The sequence below is a fragment of the Balaenoptera borealis genome (genome assembly GCF_965194805.1).
Source record: "Balaenoptera borealis genome assembly, chromosome: 17".
In the NCBI taxonomy this organism is placed as follows: Eukaryota; Metazoa; Chordata; class Mammalia; order Artiodactyla; family Balaenopteridae; genus Balaenoptera; species Balaenoptera borealis.
The window spans coordinates 32,826,524-32,848,889 of NC_138876.1; the positions used below are offsets into that span (position 1 = coordinate 32,826,524).

A 22,366-nucleotide genomic window follows, 5' to 3' on the forward strand; every position below is an offset into this window, starting at 1 on the left:
TGGCATTTACAATTTGAATATCAATCATTTGATTTGGGTCTTCACTCTTACAAATATTTTAAAAATCATGTTTATACAATTTTTAACTACTGGAAACCACTACAAAATAGAATAAAAACAGGAAAAAATATTAGCATATGTTAAGCATGCTTTCCTAAATCAATATCTTTTCATAATAAGACAATGAGTTTTAATGGGTTCTATCAGTTATAATTCATAAAACTAAATAGTTATAGTTTTTTTCTGAACAAATTTAAAACCTTTCCAACACCTAATGCAGTCAAGGCTATTATTAATAAATAAAATGTAAATTCAAACATAGAATGGTGGCATTATGTACTGCTAATACTAGTTACTTAATATAATTAAAATTGTGTGAGGTAATCAAGCTGATATTAGAAGTCTTGCATCATGGGGAAATTCACACTTAAATACAATCTTAATTTCATATAAAGTCTATCAAAAGGGAATCTGCAGGGGAGGGGGTGAAGGGGAATGGGCATTTGGTTGTACAACATATTTTCCTTTTCTGTGTAGTTCTCAAGGTAGCTTAATATTAAACAAAAAGTACCTACACTAGCCCTTCTAATTTTCTAGCGTTAGAAGTATTTAATTAATAGAATCTGTTCCTCGATGTGTGATTTAAACAAAATAGATTAATATTATAAAGGTGGGTTGGATTAAAAGAAAAGGATACACAATTTACGAGCCTACCTGAAATATAACAAATCTTGACTGAAGGCACCACACAAAAGTGTCAAGTGCATGAAGTGGGGGTAGACAACAGAGGAGCAAAAGAGAAAGAGATGGGGAACAGGAAAGCCTCAGTGGGAAGCAGAGAGATACAGAGAAAAAGAGGAAGAACAGAGGGGGAGACAGAGCATGTGGTGGGGGCATATGAACCAGCTCAGCAAAAGGGTAATAAAAGAAGCAAAGTGCAATGACAAGTAATTTTTCCAAATATAGCTAAGTATAATTGGATCACAGAAACAACTGCAGTTGTCTCAAAATAAATTAGATGCAGACTATTTAGCCAGCATTTAGTTTATTTTTGTTTACTACTTCATTCAAATAAATCTGTCAAAGTGAATGTCAAACTTCTCAATCAATAGAAGTTAACCAATGGTCAGAATATGCTATTGATACCTACATTTGAATATACTTGCCTGGCCTGTAATTCAAAATCAAAGTTGTCTTATTTAAAGATGGTACACATTTTCACTACAAATAAATGTATTCCAATATAACAGTTTGGTAATATCAACACCACATTGTTGATATGCATTCATTTCAGTTTTTAATAAATAAGCAGAAAAGGGAAAAATTTTATACAGCATACCTTAAAAAGCATTTATTATTTTATATAATATTTGCAAACAAATATTTAAATCAGAGATCTTAATTCATTATTGTCACTGACATTTTGGAGACGAAAAGTTTTCTTCAGAAATTTTTATTTTGTGCTAGTGGCCATTTTACACTATAATGGAATCCCTCTTTTGTGCAGAGTAGCATTGCATATGACAGAAAATAAAGATAAATCAACTAGGAGACTGCTTGCTATATTTTGATATGAACATTTAAAAAAAATGTTTTACATCTATTGGATATAGTAATCACTTAAGTAGCCTGTCAAAAGTTTTCTCAAGTAATGAATTGTCCTATTAGATTCCATTAAAACGTCAGTCTTGAGAAATTTCTTGAAAGGACTGTTACACGTTAAATGCTTATTTCCAGCTTGTAAAGATTCTGGAAGGCTATGTGATCTGGGTAAGGCATGCATATCAAAAGGAGATAGCAAATGAATGACTAGTTTAATTTTATTTGAATTTTAATGCAAATATAAAGATGAAGCATAAAGCATAAAAAAAGTCAACACCCTAGAAAATTTGATGGTGTTGTTAGGAAAATGTTATGGGGAAATGAATGTTGTTATAAAGTAAATAAAGGTTTTTTTTCACATTTTTTAGGCATTAAGCATGATCTACCTAATGCATAAGATTATATTCACAATATTTTTTGATATGTACTCTGAGAGTGCATGGTGGATGATCACTGAAGATGGAATACAGTAAGACAACTTAGTTAACAGTTTCCTTTTTTCATTTTTATTACATAAACATTATAGCCATACTAATGAAATTCTACTTTAAAATTTTTTTTACAAACTGTTGCCCCCCAAACTTCTAATATATCCTTATTTCTTTCTAGTTCTATATGCATATCTCATTTTAACATAGCAGACATAACTTTTAATTCAGCTTCTAAAATAAGTTTACATTATAGCCTGGATAATTTTCCTTGTTACCATAGCCTCCATAATTATCAAAACTTCAAATAGATTTTAGTGATATGGTAACTAATTTTTAACAACCTGTTTTCTAGGGAGAAAACAGGTCTTGCTTTGTAACATTTGTCTACTTCCATAGTGCAAATACTTTCACTTAAGCCAATTTTGAACTACCAACAGTATGTCACTGAATGCGGAACTGGGAAGAGATGCACACAACTGGTTCTCACAAGTTGGTATCAACCAGCTCCAGCACATTATTTTTGTAGAGTTGAGTTTTCTCCAGTTTTGCACTATTATAACCCTTACAATGAATACTTTTGGCAGGCATAATTGGTTCTCTACCCAACAATTACCTCCTATCCCCTTAGAACTGTGAACTCAAAGCCAATCTTGATAATTCTAACTCCATTGCCAGCGATTATTTAGGAACTGGCATGAGTAACAATTATGGCCCAAAAAACACATGAAGAAGTATAAAGAGGAGGCTTCTAGAAAAGTTTCTCTCAGTTTCAGAAGGGTATTTGAGTACAGGATGCTTAAAATTGTTATATCCCTCTTGTAAACACAAGGGGACAATACTCAGAACAAAATCTTAGTGGATGTTGTTGTATACCACCCGTATGAACCCCTCAGAACTGCACTCATTCCTCAAGCTGCCCCAAGTGTGGCATGCTCAGTGCTCATAGCTGAGTCCTTTACCTGAGAAGTTATGCTCCCTCCCCCGGGGGCAGCCATATGGAGCCCTCCTGGCCCCTGCCTCAGTTAGGTCATCTCTGAAGATCTACACCAGCTTCAAACTCCTGTGGGATTGGTTGAGGTATCTGTTCACAATTTTACTTCCTCTTCAAAGTCTTTCTGTCCTTATTCCTTCACAGGTGTTGTTACTAATTTATCAAGTTCTAACAGTGGTAATTACAGCAGTCCCCAAACAGACAGATTTGGCATTTGGAAGAACTAATATTCCTTGGCCTGTGGGATTAAATACTATCATAATGGGGACTTCCCTGACGGTCCAGTGGTTAGGACTCCACACTTCCACTGCAGGGAGCACGGGTTCGATCCCTGGTCGGGGAACTAAGATCCCACATGCCGCATGGTGCGGCCTAAAAAACAAACAAACAAACAAAAACTATCGTAATGGGCCAACTGGAAACCTCTGAAAATACCCTCCCCAACTGGTAAAGATTAAATAAAAAATAGGATGAATCATCCTGCATCCTTATTTTTTATTTAACACATTACATCCCTGTTTTATTTCATTTTATATTTTATTGAAGTATAATTGACTTGCAATATTGTATTAGTTTCAGGTGTACAACATAGTGATTCAATATTTTTATATATTACAAAATGATCAACACAGTCTCATTACCATCTGTCACCATACAAAATTATTACAGTATTTTTGACTATATTCCACATAACACTCTATGAAGAAGAAAATTACGCAACTGAACCCTGTCTGAGTTCCAGACTCGCAAAATCATGATAAAGGAAGAACTTCTGGCTCAGTGGCTTGAAGTGTCAACTAGTTCTTGTTACAAAAAACCAAGTAGAAGCCTGGATGAAACTGTCAAAAACAACAATTGCATGACTGTGGAAATCAAACAAAGCCACATTAAAAAATTGAGAAAAATGCTAGAGTTTCAGAAAATAACAACAGAAGTCGGTTACCTTCTTACCTGGAGCTGCTCCCACAGGCCCCTTCTGTTATACATACATAAAGGATCAATAGTTTCAGCAGCACAAGGCTGGCTGGGAAAACCAGCAGCTTTGCTACTTGATTTGGGGTGGAGTGAAAACCCATGGCTCTGTCTGCTAGAAGAAGCAAACCCAATAGGAAACAAAGAGAGAACCAACAGCTTAGCTAGCCTAAGATTGCAGTCGCACATACAGTGAATAGCAGACCAGCCAGAATTTGACAGGGAAGCCCTGGAAATGAGAGACCCACAGAAAAAAAAACTTGATAAACTCTCCACACATATCACACTGACTAGGAAATTATACCATGTTCAGGGTAGATCCTGAGATATTCCAGTAGAAAGTAAAATCCAAGCAAGTGACTTGAAAACTGGCTGAACTCCGAATGTGTCCCCAACACTATATACAGATTGATTAGCAGAGGGTGAAAGCCTTAAAAGCTGAGAATATTTGAGCACAATTTCTGTCCAAATCTCTAGCTGGCAATTAGACTATGCAGACACAGCAGCGACCCATCGGAAGGTAAGCCTCTTATCACCAGAAGAAACTGCAATGACATATGCAAAGTACTGAGAGAGAGGGAAAAACTCTGTCAACCAAGAATTCTATATCCAAAGAAATTATTCTCCAAAAATAAAGGTGAAATTTTAAAACTTTCCCAGATTAAAGCAAAACAAAAATAGGCATATGTCTTTTATACCACAGGATCCAAGTATCTAGCTTAGTGGCTGGAACTGGCTCCTTAAATTTGCTGAATCAAATAAATAAAAAGATATAATTTATTGTCACTTATTATTTCTTTGAAAAAATACATAAAGTTTAAAATTAGAAACACATATTTCCTGTTTCCTCAGTAAAATTTGGAGACTTGCCCCCTCTACTATCTCAAGAATAGGATATGAGGCCCAAATTCTAGGTTAATCAAAACCTAGGTACCCTTAATAACAAAGCAAAGGGCAATGGTCGCATGGGAAATAAATTTTTTCTTTAAAAAATTCTCAACATGTAGAGTAGGATATGCTGAAATAAAGTGGCTTTTACAATCATCTGTAAGAAAAAAATTTAAACTCGATTGAACTGCTGACTCTTTGACCATTGTGTGCACATTCACGCATACACACACACATTTCTGAATATGTGTACTATTGTGTAAGATATAATCATATCTATTTTTTTTAATTTTTGAATTTTATTTTACTTATTTTTTATACAGCAGGTTCTTATTAGTTAACCATTTTATACACATCAGTGTATACATGTCAATCCCAATCTCCCAATTCATCCCACCACCACCACCGCCCCCGCCACTTTCCCCCCCTTGGTGTCCATACGTTTGTTCTCTACATCTGTGTCTCTATTTCTGCCCTGCAAACTGGTTCATCTGTACCATTTTTCTAGGTTCTACATATATAATCATATCTAAAAGGCATTTGGTTTGAAGAGACTGAAATGTATTCCATTCATACTCATTTATTCTAAACCTAGAATTTTAGCATCCTTTTATTCTCTTTTAGTTTCCTTTTTTTGATGTCCTTCATCTTACATACAGTCTAACTTTTCTTATCATCTTGATCATTCATTACAGTTCACAGTTTTCATGATCTTACTATTTTATTCAACAATCCATTCCATGAATTAAGGTAATTATATATTTCAAGATTTGGACAAAAGTATCAGGAGCATCTTAGATCCCTATGAAATGAAACCTTCACTTATATTTCATTAGATCCTCTGTTGAAAGAGTTAACAACATTCTTGCACTCTAGGATTCCACGCTTATTGTGTCAGGCTGACTTTATTTGCTCCTGAAAGAGATCTTTACCAACCTAAACCCTACAAAAAGAGGCAGATAAGCAGTACCAGGGAGAATGGGGTTAAGGATGGCAATAATTTGAGCTGCCCTTTTGCTTTGAAACACATCTCCCCATATCCCAAGTAATTCCTCAAGAAGCCCTTCTCATGGATACATCCTAGAAAGGAAAACAGACAGCTCCAAGTTCAAGCTAACAAAAACAAAAGTCCAACCTACATACAATTTTCTTGGATGAGTCAGCTAGCACAAATGCAGTCAAATTCTCAGCACAGTTCTTACTCCTGTTCTACAAAGCTGCAATTCTAGGGTGATAGGAAATGCTTTCATAGTTCATGTTTCATACTCTAGTACTATAATTAATGATATTTAATATAGTTTAGTTGAATGATATAAAGAATGAATGATTGAATGAATCTACTGTATACTTCTCAAAATATTGAAATAGACTTAGATTCAACTTTTCTGCTATTTAAATGCTTTTATAAGTCAAATAAAATTGGTTTGTGAAACATTTGTAACACCATTAGGGTATTTGCTCTGATATGCCTCTTACCAATTAATAGCAATATGTCCTTCACAAAGCTTTGTATTTTTCTATTCATTGAACCAATTGCATCATTAAAATTTTAAAGCTATTCTAAATAGCAATATATAGGCATCATCTACTATATTCTAGTTCAATTTAACAGAGACTTCAGCGTAAGTTAAAGGTTAACGTTTCCTATTTACCAAACTAACTTCAACAACTAGTCTATAATTTAACTCTGCTTTTAATTTTTCATCCAGCTAGCTAAACACCCTCTCAAATATCCCACAAACTGAAATCTGAAAGATTTTTCCCTTGATATATACTAGATATGTTTCTTGGATACTAAGTTTTCCATTAAAAACAATCCTTTTTCTTTAGGCAAATACTTAACATAGTGTTTTATCCATAATTAACAAGGAAATATTTTTACAACTAGAAGGAATTACTATCTTAAACATTTTACATGTTGCAATTTATCAAGAAACAAAAAACTCTCCTTTATTCCCATTTGTAAATCTACCTTCTGGCTATGCACTTACAAATTAACTTTGAGTTAGTTTAGCTTCTTAATCTGCTTAGATATCTATCAGGTGTATTGTGGCATTTACCAAAATAAATTACAGAGAGATTAAAAAGTTAAAGTTTAAAAAAATAAATAATAAAAACATGAGAAAGTATACAGTTAAATATTCAACTGATTTGGGGATGAATAAAGAGTTTCTAGGGATAAAAGGAATGGGAAAAAATCACCAAATATGCAAAAACTTAGCTATACTAAATTCAGTATTTCCAAATGACCAAAGAAAATTAGCAGCTAAACATCAAAATGGGAAATACATTTGGAACAGATGACAGTTAAATGGGTTAAATTATAACCATACAAAAATATCTTATAAACCAATAAGAGCAAAACTAATTAATACCCAATAGGACCATGGGCAGAAGAAATAAAAGCAACAAACAAGACAATTCATAGAAGAATATATCAAACACCAATAAACATACAAAATATTCATCTTCACAATCAAATTCACATTAAAATGACAGATACTATTTTTTGTGGTCTATTCAAATGGCAAAAATTTGGTGTATCAAGACTGAAAACTCAAGCACATCTGACAGGAGAATGGAGTGTTATAACCTTTCTGGAGAGCAGGTTGGTAATCTGAATTAAAAGCTTAAAAGAATCAAAGCACAAATATGTATTTGTGAAATACTCAGAAAACAGGCAAAAAATTATGTATAAAGATAGCCATTATAATATTATTTATACCAGCCACTGGAAGCAACTGCAATGACCCCAGATAGATGAATAGTTTATGGTACAGCCTTATGATAGAACATCAGTGCAGGCATTTAAAACATTTCTGAAGAACATCTAAAGGCTTGGAGAAAAGTTAATGGTATGATATCAACTGAAAAAAATCAGAATACAAAATTATATAGTATGATACCAATTTTGTAAATATGTAAAATACACATGCATCGGAAAAAGGGAAGAAAATACAACAAAATGTTAGCAATAGCTATATATGGGGGAAAGGATTGTGGATAGCTTGTATTTCATTCTTTACACTGAGCAATTTTTCAGATGTCCTATAGTAAACATATTGTTCCTTTTAAAAGGAAACACACAAAAAATGTTATTTTTACAACTATAGCTAATAGGTATTTTTAAATATGCCATCAAGTGATGCAAGAACATTTTCAGAAACAAAGCAAAAACCAATTCTTAAAAATGGCAATAGACTTTTCTACTGCATGAATCACCGAAGATATTCACTTTTTATAACTTGAAATTTTCTTCACATAACCAGCATCATTAAAGAACTTAAAAGTAGTAATGTCTAACAATTAAATGTCTACTCAGAAATACAACCTAAAAAGAAAACCCTTATCTAATCAATTACAGGAAAATGTGTGATTAGAATATAGTGCTTACCTTTTTCACTTACACTCTCACTTTCAATCTCAACATCATCGCAACTTGTATATTCAGGTGTAGAAGCTAATTCCTCCTCTGAACTGCTCAATGAAACCTGGCGCATTTTACCTCCTTTCTTTGATTTATGAGGCTTTGGTGGTGGAGGTCTCACTGACTCTGACTGGTCAGAACTGAGAGAATCGTTCCTTAACATTGTTTCCATTTTTTCACGTTTTGTTTTCCTTACAGCAGAGCTAGGATCTAAGTGCTGTTGTTTCCTTAGCGAGTCAGTACGTCTCATGTCTGGTCTATCAATGGGTATTGGACTCCTCCGGGGGGTAGGAGGACTATGGTTTGTGGTCCTTTGTGGATAAGAACTTGGTCCCTGAGCCTCTCGAGTTCTTTCCATTGAATAAGATCGCTGATTTTCCATGGCAGCTCTACGTTCAGATACAGATCTTTGCCTTGATGGTCGTTCCATCCTTAGCATGGAAATCCTGGAGTCTTCCAGTTCAGAATTTGCTAAAGAAACATCACTGTGCCTTCTCTCATGCCTGGCTCGTGACACTTCAGCATGGATACGCATTTGTTCTTCATAGGGTTGTGGCTTTACCGGATAACGGGCCAAATTCGGATCACTTCGATAGCGTGCCTGGTATTCCTCCTCTCTCCTTTGTCTTTCATATTCATCTCTGCCCTCCGCATCCTCATTATCTACAATATATTCTTTGGAATGTCTATGACTTCTCCTGTTGGAGTCCCTATAATTTATATGATCAGACTCTTCGTAAAACTGAGGTTCACGTTGAGACCTCCTATCAGCATAATCTGATGGAGATCTAGGCATCGCGCTGTCCGAAGTAGCATACTGTGAATATTCTTCTCTTTCTTCCCTTTGGTCGTATCTTCTATTCTGATCTCTGGACACTGATGGACTTCTTTTCCTAAGTAACCAAAGAAAAAGAATAAGGAAAAGAGCAGAATTTAGGCAATTTCACATTTTACTGATTCACTGGCAGGTTGATGGATAAATTCAAATACTTCTTTTGCTCCTTTTTTTAAAAATTTCATTTTAAAATCACACCATAACAAAAGTTTTACTAATATTCATTTTATTCAGTTCAAATAGGAAATTTAAAAGGTACTTTTAATATGCTCCTTAAATGCCTGGCACGCCCATATGGAATATACATTGGCCCTGAAATTAGATAATCAACATCATACTCTACTGCAGCAAAAGAACCTTTATTCTAATTTCTTTGCTTGGCTCAATACACTGAAACTATCTCCCAATTGTTACTCAGAAGCTTAGAAAAATTCCACCTTCCTTTCTCTCTATTCCTGACACCTTGATTTCATAGTCACTTGAAAATGTGATGAAGCCAAACTGATTCAGCTCAAGAGTTGATGCTTTCAACTGAAACTAAGGGTTGGCTCTTAAAAATCATTTTTCATTCAACATCTACCTAGATCACTCCTAGTATCGGTTCATCTAAATCTTCATTTTATCATTATATCTCCAATCCTTTACTGCTCTAACTTGAGATAATCAATTTAAATAAATACCAACTGTAATGATTTGTTCATTTAAAAAAGTCACAAAGATCTGCTATTTTTATTCCATCTTCATTAAATTAAGGCCAGCTCCATGACACTTCTCTGTCTTCATAGCTGACTCCTAACATGTCCTTACAGACTCAGAAGAAGAGAGTGTTTGTTAAGTTTTCAACCTGCCCCTCTAACACCAGTATAACCTGGTAGAACTTGCAATCACACATCATACTCTTTGTCAACAAAATATTCACGCTGTCCTCTTCTCTGGCACAAACTCAGATAATGGCAATCACTAGCCATGAGAAGCAATGGAACTGGAATCCTGAAGATGACAGAAAAGGTTTAGAATAACTGTTACAGAGATTTTACCAGGACACATGAAATAGTGGGGTCAGTTGAAGTTAAAGATGACCAAGATTAGATAGCTCAGTTGAGAATTTCTTAGACAATATTTTTTTGATTCCAAAAGAAAGAGCAGAGAAAGGATACACATGGAGTGACCCAACCCAGCTGCATCATCATTCTCCTCTCAATCCTTTTTTGTATCACCTAGTCCCTTTCCCCCATATCTGGAATGCAGTCTGCCAATGCATCAGTTAAGGTTCGTTAACAGAAACAAAAGTCACTCTAGGTTTTCCAGGGAGTCGGGGTTTCAATATAGAAATCAAAACTACACAACTGTTGAACCTGCTAAGGAATGAACGTCAGAGAAGATAATGCTGTTCTTAGTCTGGAAAACCAAAGACAGGGTTCTCAAAATGGTCATTAGGAAACTGCTGTGAATTCCAAAAGTCTTGAGGAATTTGCCACCAATTACCTCAGCTGCCTACAGCATTAGGGTGGTCAATTAAAAGGAGTTTCATCTAGGAGCCACTAAGACTTTCACATCTGCCTATCTGCCTGCCAACAACTCTGCTCGACAATCATGGTTTCTTTAACTTTTCTACCTTTCAAATCTCACACATGTGCATTGTTAGGGTTGACTCTAACCTAGAGCCATAAAGGGGAAAGTATTGCAGTAAATGAAGGAGCTGGCCTGTTCCCTTAAATGTTTTATGATTAAGCAAGTGTATGTGCTTTTTTTTTACATTTACATATAAAACATTTAGGACTTAATTACAAATCTTTTAGGTTACAATTGTTACATAACACCATAGATTCCTACAGTTTAAAATATACAATCAAAACAGAGCACTCAAAATAAATTATACAGTATTAACCTACATAATATCCTATTTATGTGTCTGTTATGCATAATTCATTTTACTTTTTGTCATTATTTTTATACATATGAATAAAGAAAAAATACTCTAGTATGGTAGCAATGTATCATGAAAAGAACACTAAAGTTAAGGGATCTGGGTTTCTTAGTCCTACTTCTGCTATTAACCAGTTACTTGAACCTATAAAGCCATTTAATCTTTGAGAGTCTGTGCTTTAAAGCGAGAGACATAGATTATACACATTAACTCAAATATTATTTTAACAAATATGTATTAGGTAAGAACTAAATGCCACACACTATAATATAGATTAGGAATACAGGAATGATTAAGAGATAACCCTTATAAGAAGGTGAATGATTCTAAAACCCTCTTCCATTTCTTAGAGATTATGATCTTATACTATTGATACCACAACTTCATCAAGTTAATATGCCTAAATGAAAGCTTAAAGCATCGCAAAAAATAATAAGGATGCTCTTATCAAGATGTAATTAACTGACTAGCGCCAATTTTCAATATACTCACATCTCATTAACTAGCTACTTAGTACTAACTATACCAAAAATACATATACTAACTGAGATAAGTGAGAATTTCTCTAGGGAACTCTAAAGAATAAGCAATTAAATTAGTTCCTTCTCAAACTGACCATCTAACCTCCATTAGATTAGATGTAGAATTTATGTTAGGAATTCAAATTCATTTCAGTATGTTTAAAATAATATAACAATTTTTTCCAATCTAAGTTAATAAATATATTTTCTCTAAAAATGTGTTATTCATAAATCTAATTTAATATAAAGAAATTGATACTGTTTCAAGAGTAAGGCTAGTGTTTCTCAGATTTATATGGTACATAAAAAAAGAATTTTTTAAATTTCATTTAGAGATTGCTTAATTAAATAAATTTTAATTTCCTTAAAATGCAGTGTGGACTGAATAGGAAATTTTATAGCTATATATAAGCATATGAATTTTGGAAACATAAAAAAGGAAGTCAAATGTGATTTGCTACATGAAAGCAGTATTACTTCATTACAATAGGCCAGTAAGAGCAGCTGTCCAGCATATTACTACTCATCCTACAGACAATTACCTAACTAGTGTTCTGCGCTGTCCACTAGACTTCAAATTTTGAACCAGAAAGGACTATGTCTAACACACCTTTGTACCTCCAGTATTTATTCAGTCACTCAACGAATATTTATTTAGTGCTTACTATGGGCCAGGTATGATTCTGGTTGCTGGAAATGCAACAGAGAAAAGACACATAAGGTCTCAGCCCTCAAGAAGTTCTTTCTAGTAGGGAAGACAGACAGTAAGCATATAAACAAATTAAGGTAATTTCATATAGTAACAAGTCCTATAGAAGAAAACTGAAACGGTAAAATTACAAAAAGTGACTGAGTGAAGCTACTTTCAATAAGGAAGTTCTTTCTAAACAAGTACATTTGAACTAAGACCTGAATAGCATAGTTACATGATATGTAGCCCATTTATGTAAAACATACAGCTTTGCTGGGGATGTTTTGGGTATTCTCATTAAGTTGCTATTCTTTTCTTTCCCTTTTTTTTTACTCAAAGCTGTTCTATAAAATATAAATTTACTGAATTCTTAATTGTTATTTTATTGAATCAAAGATTGTCCAGGGTAGTTCATCTCTAGAACCCATCTAAAAGCAGTCCACTAAGCCTTTTTCACATGCTCCTCCCTTCCAAAAGATTTCATGCTCCCAAATGAGTAAACTGTAATTTACCATATTTGGTAAATACCTCATCATATTTTATCTCAGTTGAAAGTCAAAAGAAAAACAAGCAGACTAAATCAGAATGAATGGACACTGGTTTTACAATATTATCAAAAATACTTACATGCCTAAGATTGTTAATACAAATTAATCTCTAAAATGTGGAGCTTAAAGCCATACAAGAAAGTGAAGTAAAAAATTTCAGAAAATATTCAGGGAAAAATTGGATATTTTGAAGGACGGTCAACTTAATGATGGCCTTCTTCCTCACTGCACTTCTTCCCTAGGTAATCTTACCCATTTCTATCCAGAAATGTCTATAATACTCCTTAAAAGTTAAGTTTCAAGAGAACAGGCAACCTGGGTCTAAGGAGGATGGCAGATAGTAGGTGCTCAATCTTCTGAATTAAAGAACCGAATGATTAATTCTCCCTTAGATTATCTCTACTTTTCATGGCTTGCTCTCTTCTTTTGTACTCAAACCCACTGATGTGCTAAAATAGTCTAGATCTTCTCTTTTCCCTACTACTCCCATGGCAGTAATAGGGCCTTAAGTGCAATGAAGAAACTACTTTTATTAGTAGTGTAATTTAGCTCTATTGTATGTTAATTTGGCTTTTGTTGAACTTCAGACTATTGTTTATAAAATGACTTCTTTGGCAAAAATGTATTTTGAGTGTCAATCCCTTTAGAACTAAACATTTAGAACAAAATCTCTTTGTAAATTAGGGATTTCTAGTAATACATTTAACATCATGCTGGGTATGGACAGAAATGGGGAGAAAAAAAGCAACACTTCATCCCTGAGGAATTAACATAAATTTTTGAAAGTAAGTAGGGTAAAAGTGAATATAGTGAACCTATATAACACAGGAAATATATATTCCATTGTATTGATAAATAAAAATATTTATTCATTAAACAGTTCAAATTCTAAAAGAAATTCTATTATTAATTAGACCTTAGCAAGCTATTTAAGTGCTTTTTAAAGATCATACCTTAGGAAAACTGAATCCAGTATTAAATCCAGCAATCACTTTGTTCTAGAGATTATAAAATTTGCCTGAAGCATGTGACTCAGACTGTAGATGCTGATTTGTACTGGATTTAAGTAAAAATAGAACACTGGTCAGGATTGCTGAAATTGGGATGACTATTGTCACTGTTCCTTAACATAATTTCTGAAATTGGGATGACTATTGTCACTGTTACTTAACTCTATGCTTTCAGGTAGAGTACCTGATAGTATATTTATTAAAGCCATGTTAGAAGCAAGGCAAGATTTTATTCTAAGAATACTCTTACCAAACAATGATGAATCTGCTATCAGTTATTCCAAAATATTCAAATACTCGTCAGAACAATTTTTACCAGTCACATCATTATTTCATATATACTTTCTTTGACTTAAAATTGCTATATATCTTAGACACTATATTTTTTTCAGAAACTGAAGAAAATCCATGAAAATATAAGTACTACATCTTTAACCTTTATTTTCCCTACTGACCTTTATAAGCAGGCCTTGGCATTTATTATTATCAAATGGAAAACATTTAATAGGAAAAAGAATATAGTGATAATCTGTACACTTCGCTGAACAATCATAAAGCATTTAGCAGTATTTAACCCATAAATTTTAATTCAGAAGAACGTTGCAATTCATCTAAGATGTTATATTTCACTTAATCCTTCAAAGACCCTTAGAAGTTAAAAGGCAGAATCCAGAATTATGACTTTTTTAGAATAAAATGTATTTGTGACATTATGTAGTGCCTTAATTTTTACTCCTATTCATCAATCAATCTCTAGTTCTAATATATAACAATATCAGTATTATATTCACTTTGTATTTACCTAGTATCTGTTCATCTTACTTCTCTTTATTAAAACCTAGGTTGCTACAATTATTTTCTCTTTCACCATATTATAGTGGTCTCAACTGGAACTAGTTTATAGAAAAATCACATAAAGAAATGTCCTAAATCTATTTTTTTTTTTTTTTTTTTTTTTACTTTTGGCTGCATTGGGTCTTCGTTGCTGTCCGCGGGCTTTCTTTAGTTGCAGTGAGCGGGCTTCTCATTGCGGTGGCTTCTCTTCTTGCAGAGCACAGGCCCTAGGCACACAGGCTTCAGTAGTTGTGGCTCGCGGGCTCTAGAGCGCAGGCTCAGTAGTTGTGGTGCACGGGCTTAGTGGCTCCGCGGCACGTGGGATCTTCCCTGATGAGGGCTCGAACCTGTGTCCCCTACGTTGGCAGGCAGATTCTTAACCACTGCCCCATCAGGGAAGCCCCTAAGTCTACTTTAATCAGTAGCATTTCTTGTTCACTGCTTATAAGTTTTTTGTCATCTGGACTAACTATTCAATCTATTTCTAAATATTCTAGCTGTATATTCACACCCACTCCATTATAAATGTCTGATTAGGCATAATAGGTTGAGCAAGAAACTCTACCAATTAGTGTCTTTAAAATTCCATGTCTAAAAATCATATTGACTGATAGAGAAACTCCAAATAAAAAGATTCTTTCCCAATTAAAGCCACTGTTGACAATTTCCCAAAGGCAGTCTCAATTTATATACTGTATACTAATTCATGATGTTTTAAATATTAGTTTCTATTTTAATATTTACAACCTTTAACATCCTATGTGGCTTGTGTTATTAATACTACCTAGAATACTGACCATATATACTATAAAATAATCATCAAGTTTCTGAAAATATAATCCAGTAAACATTTGAAAACATTTACAAGGACAGTGAAAGGTTACGTGGAAACTTAAGTTTCAATATTCATATATTTTTAACTCTTAAGACTTATGCAATTTTTAAGAATCAAAATGACATTGAGAGAAGAGTGAAGAATTTGAAGATTACTAATTTCTGTAAATTCAAATCTATGTTATAACAATTAAGCACTACCTATATGAAAATCTCTTACTCATAATGTTTAATTAGTAGAGGTTATTAAATAATTGTCATTTTATATATAAAAGAATAGAAATGACATTTGAAGAGTCAATAATTTGAAAAAACCTCCGTTTTCAAAGCATGATGTTGCTAAATAAATTGAAATAATTAATTCAATTACACAATGCTAACCATACAGTTTAAACATAACATTGCAATCAATTTCTGAAATTTGAAGCTGTTAAGACACATTAAATCAAGGATTTAACAGAAGCACACGATCCTGTAAAGCATAAAATATGCAGGTTCTATTCCTATAATTCCTACAAAAAGGAAGTTTTACAAATCAAACAATTTATATTCATCATAAAACATGAAAAAAAACCAATCTTTTTTACATTTCACAGTATTCCACACATTTTTATATTTTTACCTTTCGCTCAACCAATGCACATCTGTCGAGCATGAAGCATCATGTTGACAAAAATACATCGGCACTATGCCGGGCAGTGCTTTCATTTAATCCTTCTAGCTCTAGCAAAATCATAGAAGCCATCCTTAATCAGATGATTTGAAAGTCTCTACTTGCTCACAATCATTTTATTTCAAAACTCAATTACCAAAAAGTTACACATAAAACAAAACTCATTCACGGATGGAGTCATAAAATCCTCTAGTGATGGGACCGTTAAGAAAGAGGTTATTCCTTAATGCCGTTACTATGTGGCTGTATATAGCTCAGGTCAAGTAAGAACGTACCCTGTAAGAAGGATTATGGTACTTAGCTGATTAGAGCCTCACAATACTGAACACCAGATGCATCCTACATCCAAGGCATTTCTGGGCACTATACTTAAAATGGACAGATTCAAAAATTGTAAACCACGTTCTCCTATATGAATTACAGTATTTCTAAACTAACAGGATTTGTTGTGTTTGCTATTGATGTCTACCACACTGCTTTCACTATAAAATGTAGAGTGATAGCAAAAGATGGTGATGGTTTAACAGGTCTACTCTATCATTTCTTTTCAATTATTCAGTAAGAAGTTTCTTAATCTTTACGAAAAAGAGAATGCTCCCCTAAAGGCGTAACGATACAGGAAGTAGCAGTTTCTGTAAAAATTTAATTAAAAATGTGTTCCGTGAGCTAAGTATTTGGTTAGACACTGAGTTTAAATCAAGCTTTGCTCACTTTATTACTTCAATGCCTCTACTCAGTCATTCAAAAAACTAAAAAATAGGAAAAAAGATAACACCATGGATTCCTTTCTACCAAAAGCCAATTACCTAGATGTTAATGTTATACTTCTGAGAATTATGTTTAAGTGACTCCAAATAAACTTATATAAAACTGAGGAAAAGTCAGTGTTTGAAGAGTAGGGAGAGATGCGAAAGTAGTGTGCTGTGTTTTGGTCTCCCAAATTTCAAGTTTAAATGAGGGTTTAGGAATATGTTGTAGCACCATTCAACTACTTATGCAGTATTCATCTACAGAATTCTCTCCTAAAATGTAGACCTTGGAGACATTGGGCACAAGGGGCGGCTGGGGGGAGGCAGGGAGTGGGGAACAGGGACAGATACAGTCATTTTTACCCTCTGAGATTCCTAATATAGACTTGTAGACTATTCAAACAGAAATGCAATAAAAATTAGAAATGCAAGTTAATTCATTTTTACAGAAATATTAACCAATAATAAAATTCAACCACTTAGACCCCACAGTTCATTTCAAACTGAAAAAAAAAATTCCACATAATATTTTGATTCTTCCAAGCTGGTAAGTCCAGAAGATTTCAGAAACAACATTACAGTTGATGCTATGATAGCAAACTGTCTTCTGTACTTTTCCTTCCATTCACTTTTACCCCTTCAGTGAGCTCTTGGCAATGTTTTCCCAACTGTAATGCACACTCTGCTGCCCTTCCTCTCCTCTCCCATTAACCTTGTTTCTAGCTTCTCTTATTTGTCCACCTCAGACTGTCATTCGTATCATTTCTAGCACCACTGCTGCTTTCTCTTTACTCTCTACAGATTGTTCTATGTCTCCAATTTCTTCTTCCCCACCCTTTGAGAGTTATTGGGTTGGCCAAAAAGTTCGGATTTTTCATAACATCTTATGGAAAAACCCGAGCGAACTTTTTGGCCAACCCAATATCTTGTCCTTTTTCTAACTCTTTACTTTGACTTTTTTTTTTTTTCCAATTATTCCCTAGATAAGCACTTCTTATGCATTCAAATTTATGAAGTTCCAATTTGGGGTTTAAAATGTTTTCATGAGAATATTACAATTTTAGTATCCATTGACCACTTCAGAAATACAAAATAACAAAAAGGTTCTGTGAAGCAGATACCAGCTTAAATTAACTTTATTTTATTCATGACAATATTTTCAACTTATATTTGAAAGATGAAGATCTAGTACATGCAAATCTCTAGGAAAGAGTGCACAAATGATGCTCCCTTATAGTAACACATTGGGCCACTCCCCTTTCCCCACTATCCCTCCCAAAATTGCCATGTCAAAAAGAGACACAAAGGCTAGGAACCATTCTGTACTAGAAGGTAATTTGAACCTGTAGTAATTTTATTTCCCTTCTTTAAGGTGCTCTATCGAAGTCTATGGCAGCCTTAGAAACAATCCTACAATAAAGATTCACTGGAATCAATACAAAGAAGTACAATGAGCAACACAGAAGAAATAAAAGAGGGAAAAAAAGAATAAATAAGTTTATCTAAACTTCCATAATCATCAGAGAAAGGCCCTAGAAAGAGTTATTTTCTTCTATTTTCCACTGAAAACGTTATATTCTTTTAATATTACTGCCCCTCTACTGAACTTCAATTATTGGTTTCATACACTTGTTCCATTCTCTCCTCCTATTTCTATTTGCTCCACAGAGGCAACAGATTTTTGGTTAGGGCCTGCAACTATAGTTATTCAGAGAAGAGAAATATTTTCCTGTAAAATGAAACAAACATATCTAGAAGTATATATCAAATTTAAAAAGAGATGCTGTTTATCTGCAAATCAATCATGCATATAATTAATTTTCATCTTAAGGGTTTATTTCCTTATTGAGAAAAAGAATTATACAGTGTTTTAAAATATAGAAAATACAGGTAAGTAGTTTTAAGGAGAAGTGGCATTTTCTGTCTCAGTTAATGGTTATTCTTTCCTTCTAGTTATTCATCCAATCCATGAGGAAATTCTGCTGGGTCTACCTTCAGAATATATCCAGAACCCAAACACTTCTCACCAACTCCACTAGTACAAGCCTGATTTAACCAGTATTTCTGGTGTGAATTACTGAAAAACTTCCTAACTGGTCTACCTGCTTCTATTCTATCCCCCTTCAGATCAGTCTCAACACAGCAGCAATAATGTACATCAGATCATATCATTAACATGCTTGAAACCCTTCAGCACCTCCCCATTTTGCTTACAAGGGCTGTAGGATCCGGCACCCATTGCTCCCTGTACTCCTCCCCAGCTGCTTACCCCTGGCTCACTCAGATCCAGCCACGCTGGCTTCCCTGCATGTTTTCACTTAAGACCATTGCTCTGGCAGCTACCTCTGCCTGGAATGCTGTTCCTCCAGATATCAATAGAGATATCTAGGCTGCTAGTCAGTAGAGAGCTTCTTCAATTCTTCCCTCGTATCTCACTTTCTCAAAGTGAAACGTGGTCTCAAGGAGGCCTACCCTGGCCACCTTACTGAATACCAAATAAACATTTCTTTATTTTTGTTTTTATTTCTATTACTCTAGGAGGTGGATCAAATTGATCTTGCTCTGATTTACGTCAAAGAGTGTTCTTCGTATGTTTTCCTCTAAGAGTTTTGTAGTGTCCAGTCTTACATTTAGGTCTCTAATCCATTTAGTTTATTTTTGTGTATGGTGTTAGGGAGTGTTCTAATTTCATTCTTTTACATGTAGCTGTCCAGTTTTCCCAGCACCACTTATTGAAGAGACTGTCTTTTCTCCATTGTATATCCTTGCCTCCTTTGTCATAGATAAGTTGACCGTAGGTGCGTGGGTTTATCTCTGGGCTTTCTCTCCTGTTCCATTGATCTATATTTCTGTTTTTGTGCCAGTACCATATTGTCTTGATTACTGTAGCTTTGTAGTACAGTCTGAAGTCAGGAAGTCTGATTCCTCCAGCTCCATTTTTTCCCTCAAGACTGCTTTGGCTATTCGGGGTCTTTTGTGTCTCCATACAAATTTTAAGATTTTGTTCTAGTTGAGTGAAAAATGCCATTGGTAGTTTGATAGGGATTGCAATGAATCTGTAGATTGCTTTGGGTTGTATAGTCATTTTCACAATAGTGATTCTTCCAATCCAAAAACATGATATATCTCTCCATCTGTTTGTATCATCTTTAATTTCTTTCATCAGTGTATTATAGTTTTCTGAGTACAGGTCTTTTGTCTCCCAAGGTAGGTTTATTCCTAGGTAATTCTTTTTGTAATTCTTTTTGTTGCAATGGTAAATGGAAGCGTTTCCTTAATTTCTCTTTCAGATTTTTCATCATTAGTGTATAGGAATGCAAGAGATTTCTGTGCATCAATTTTGTATCCTGCAACTTTACCAAATTCAGTGCTTAGCTCTAGTAGTCTTCTGGTGGCATCTTTAGGATTCTCTATGTATAGTATCATGTCATCTGCAAACAGTGACAGTTTTACTTCTTCTTTTCCAATCTGTATTCCTTTTATTTCTTTTTCTTCTCTGATTGCTGTGGCTTGGACTTCCAAAACTATGTTGAATAATAGTGGTGAGAGTGGACATCCTTGTCCTGTTCCTGACCTTAGAGGAAATGCTTTCAGTTTATCAACATTGAGAATGATGTTTGCTATGGCCTTTCTTATGTTGAGGTAGGTTCCCTCCATCCAACTTTCTGGAGAGTTTTTATCATAAATGGCTGTTGAATTGTGTCAAAAGATTTTTCTGCATCTATTGAGATGATGATATGGTTTTTCTTCTTCAATTTGTTAATATGGTGTATTATGTTGATTGATTTGCGTATATTGAAAAATCCTTGCATACCTGGGATAAATTCCACTTGATCATGGTGTATGATCCTTTTAATGTGTTGTTGAATTCTCTTTGCTAGTAGTTTATTGAGGATTTTTGCATCTACATTCATCAGTGATATTGTAATTTTCTTTTTTTGTAGTATCTTTCTCTGGTTTGGGTATCAGGGTGATGGTGAACTCGTAGAATAAGTTTGGGAGTGTTCCTTCCTCTGCAATTGTATGGAAGAGTTTGAGAAGGATGGGTGTTAGCTCTTCTCTAAATGTTTGATAGAATTCACCTGTGAAGCCATCTGGTCCTGGACTTTTGTTCATTGGAAGATTTTTAATCACAGTTTCAATTTCATTACTTGTGATTGGTCTGTTCATATTTTCTATTTCTTCCTGGTTCAGTCTTGGAAGGTTATACCTTTCTAAGAATTTGTCCATTTCTTCCAGGTTGTTCATTTTATTGGCATAGAGTTGCTTGTAGTAGTCTCTTAGGAAGCTTTATATTTCTGCGGTGTTTGTTGTAACTTCTCCTTTTTCATTTCTAATTTTATTGATTTGAGTCCTCTCCCTCTTTTTCTTGATGAGTCTGGCTAATGGTTTATCAATTTTGTTTATCTTCTCAAAGAACCAGCTTTTAGTTTTATTGATCTTTGCTATTGTTTTCTTTGTTCCTATTTTATTTATTTCTGCTCTGATCTTTATGATTTCTTTCCTTCTAACTTTGGGTTTTGTTTGTTCTTCTTTCTCTAGTTCCTTTAGGTGTAAGGTTAGATTGTTTATTTGAGATTTTTCTTGTTTCTTGAGGTAGGCTTGTAATGCTATAAACTTCCCTCTTAGAACTGCTTTTGCTGCATCCCATAGGTTTTGGATAGTCGTGTTTTCATTGTAATTTGTCTTTAGGTATTTTTTGATTTCCTCTTTGATATCTTCAGTGATCTCTTGGTATTTAGTAACGTATTGTTTAGCCTCCATGTGTTTGTGTTTTTTACTTTTTTTCCGGTTATTGATTTCTAATCTCATAGCGTTGTGGTCAGAAAAGATGCTTGATATGATTTCAACTTTCTTAAATTTACTGAGGCTTTTTTGTGACCCAAGATGTGATCTATCCTGGAGAATGTTCCGTGTGCACTTGAGAAGAAAGTGCAATCTGATGTTTTTGGATGGAATGCCCTATAAATATCAATTAAATCTATCTGGTCTATTGTGTCATTTAAAGCTTCTGTTTCCTTATTAATTTTCTGTTTGGATGATCTGTCCATTGGTGTAAGTGAGGTGTTAAAGTCCCCCACTATTACTGTGTTACTGTCGATTTCCTCTCTTATAGCTGTTAGCAGTTGCCTTATATACTGAGGTGCTCCTATGTAGGCTGCATATATATTTATAATTGTTATAACTTCTTCTTGGATTGATCCCTTGATCATTATATAGTGTCCTTCCTTGTCTCTTGTAACATTCTTTATTTTAAAGTCTATTTTTTCTGATATGAGTATTGCTACTCCAGCTTTCTTTTGATTTCCATTTGCATGGGATATCTTTTTCCATCCCCTCACTTTCAGCCTGTATGTGTCCCTAGGTCTGAAGTGGGTCTCTTGTAGACAGCATATAGATGGGTCTTGTTTTTGTATCCATTCAGCAAGCCTG

The 22,366-nt window shown here is 34.2% G+C and overlaps 1 protein-coding gene across 26 annotated transcripts in view; it reads right to left on the reverse strand.

Annotated features, from left to right (window-relative positions):
• The window catches only part of RIMS2 (regulating synaptic membrane exocytosis 2), a 590,702-nt gene that overhangs the window by 290,109 nt on the left and 278,227 nt on the right, over positions 1-22,366 (reverse strand). For all 26 annotated transcript variants that reach the window (XM_082364215.1, XM_082364218.1, XM_082364205.1 and 23 more), the window contains one exon: positions 8,279-9,204. In XM_082364215.1, the coding sequence (XP_082220341.1) occupies positions 8,279-9,204 (926 nt within the window). The remainder of the gene's footprint in view (positions 1-8,278; positions 9,205-22,366) is intronic.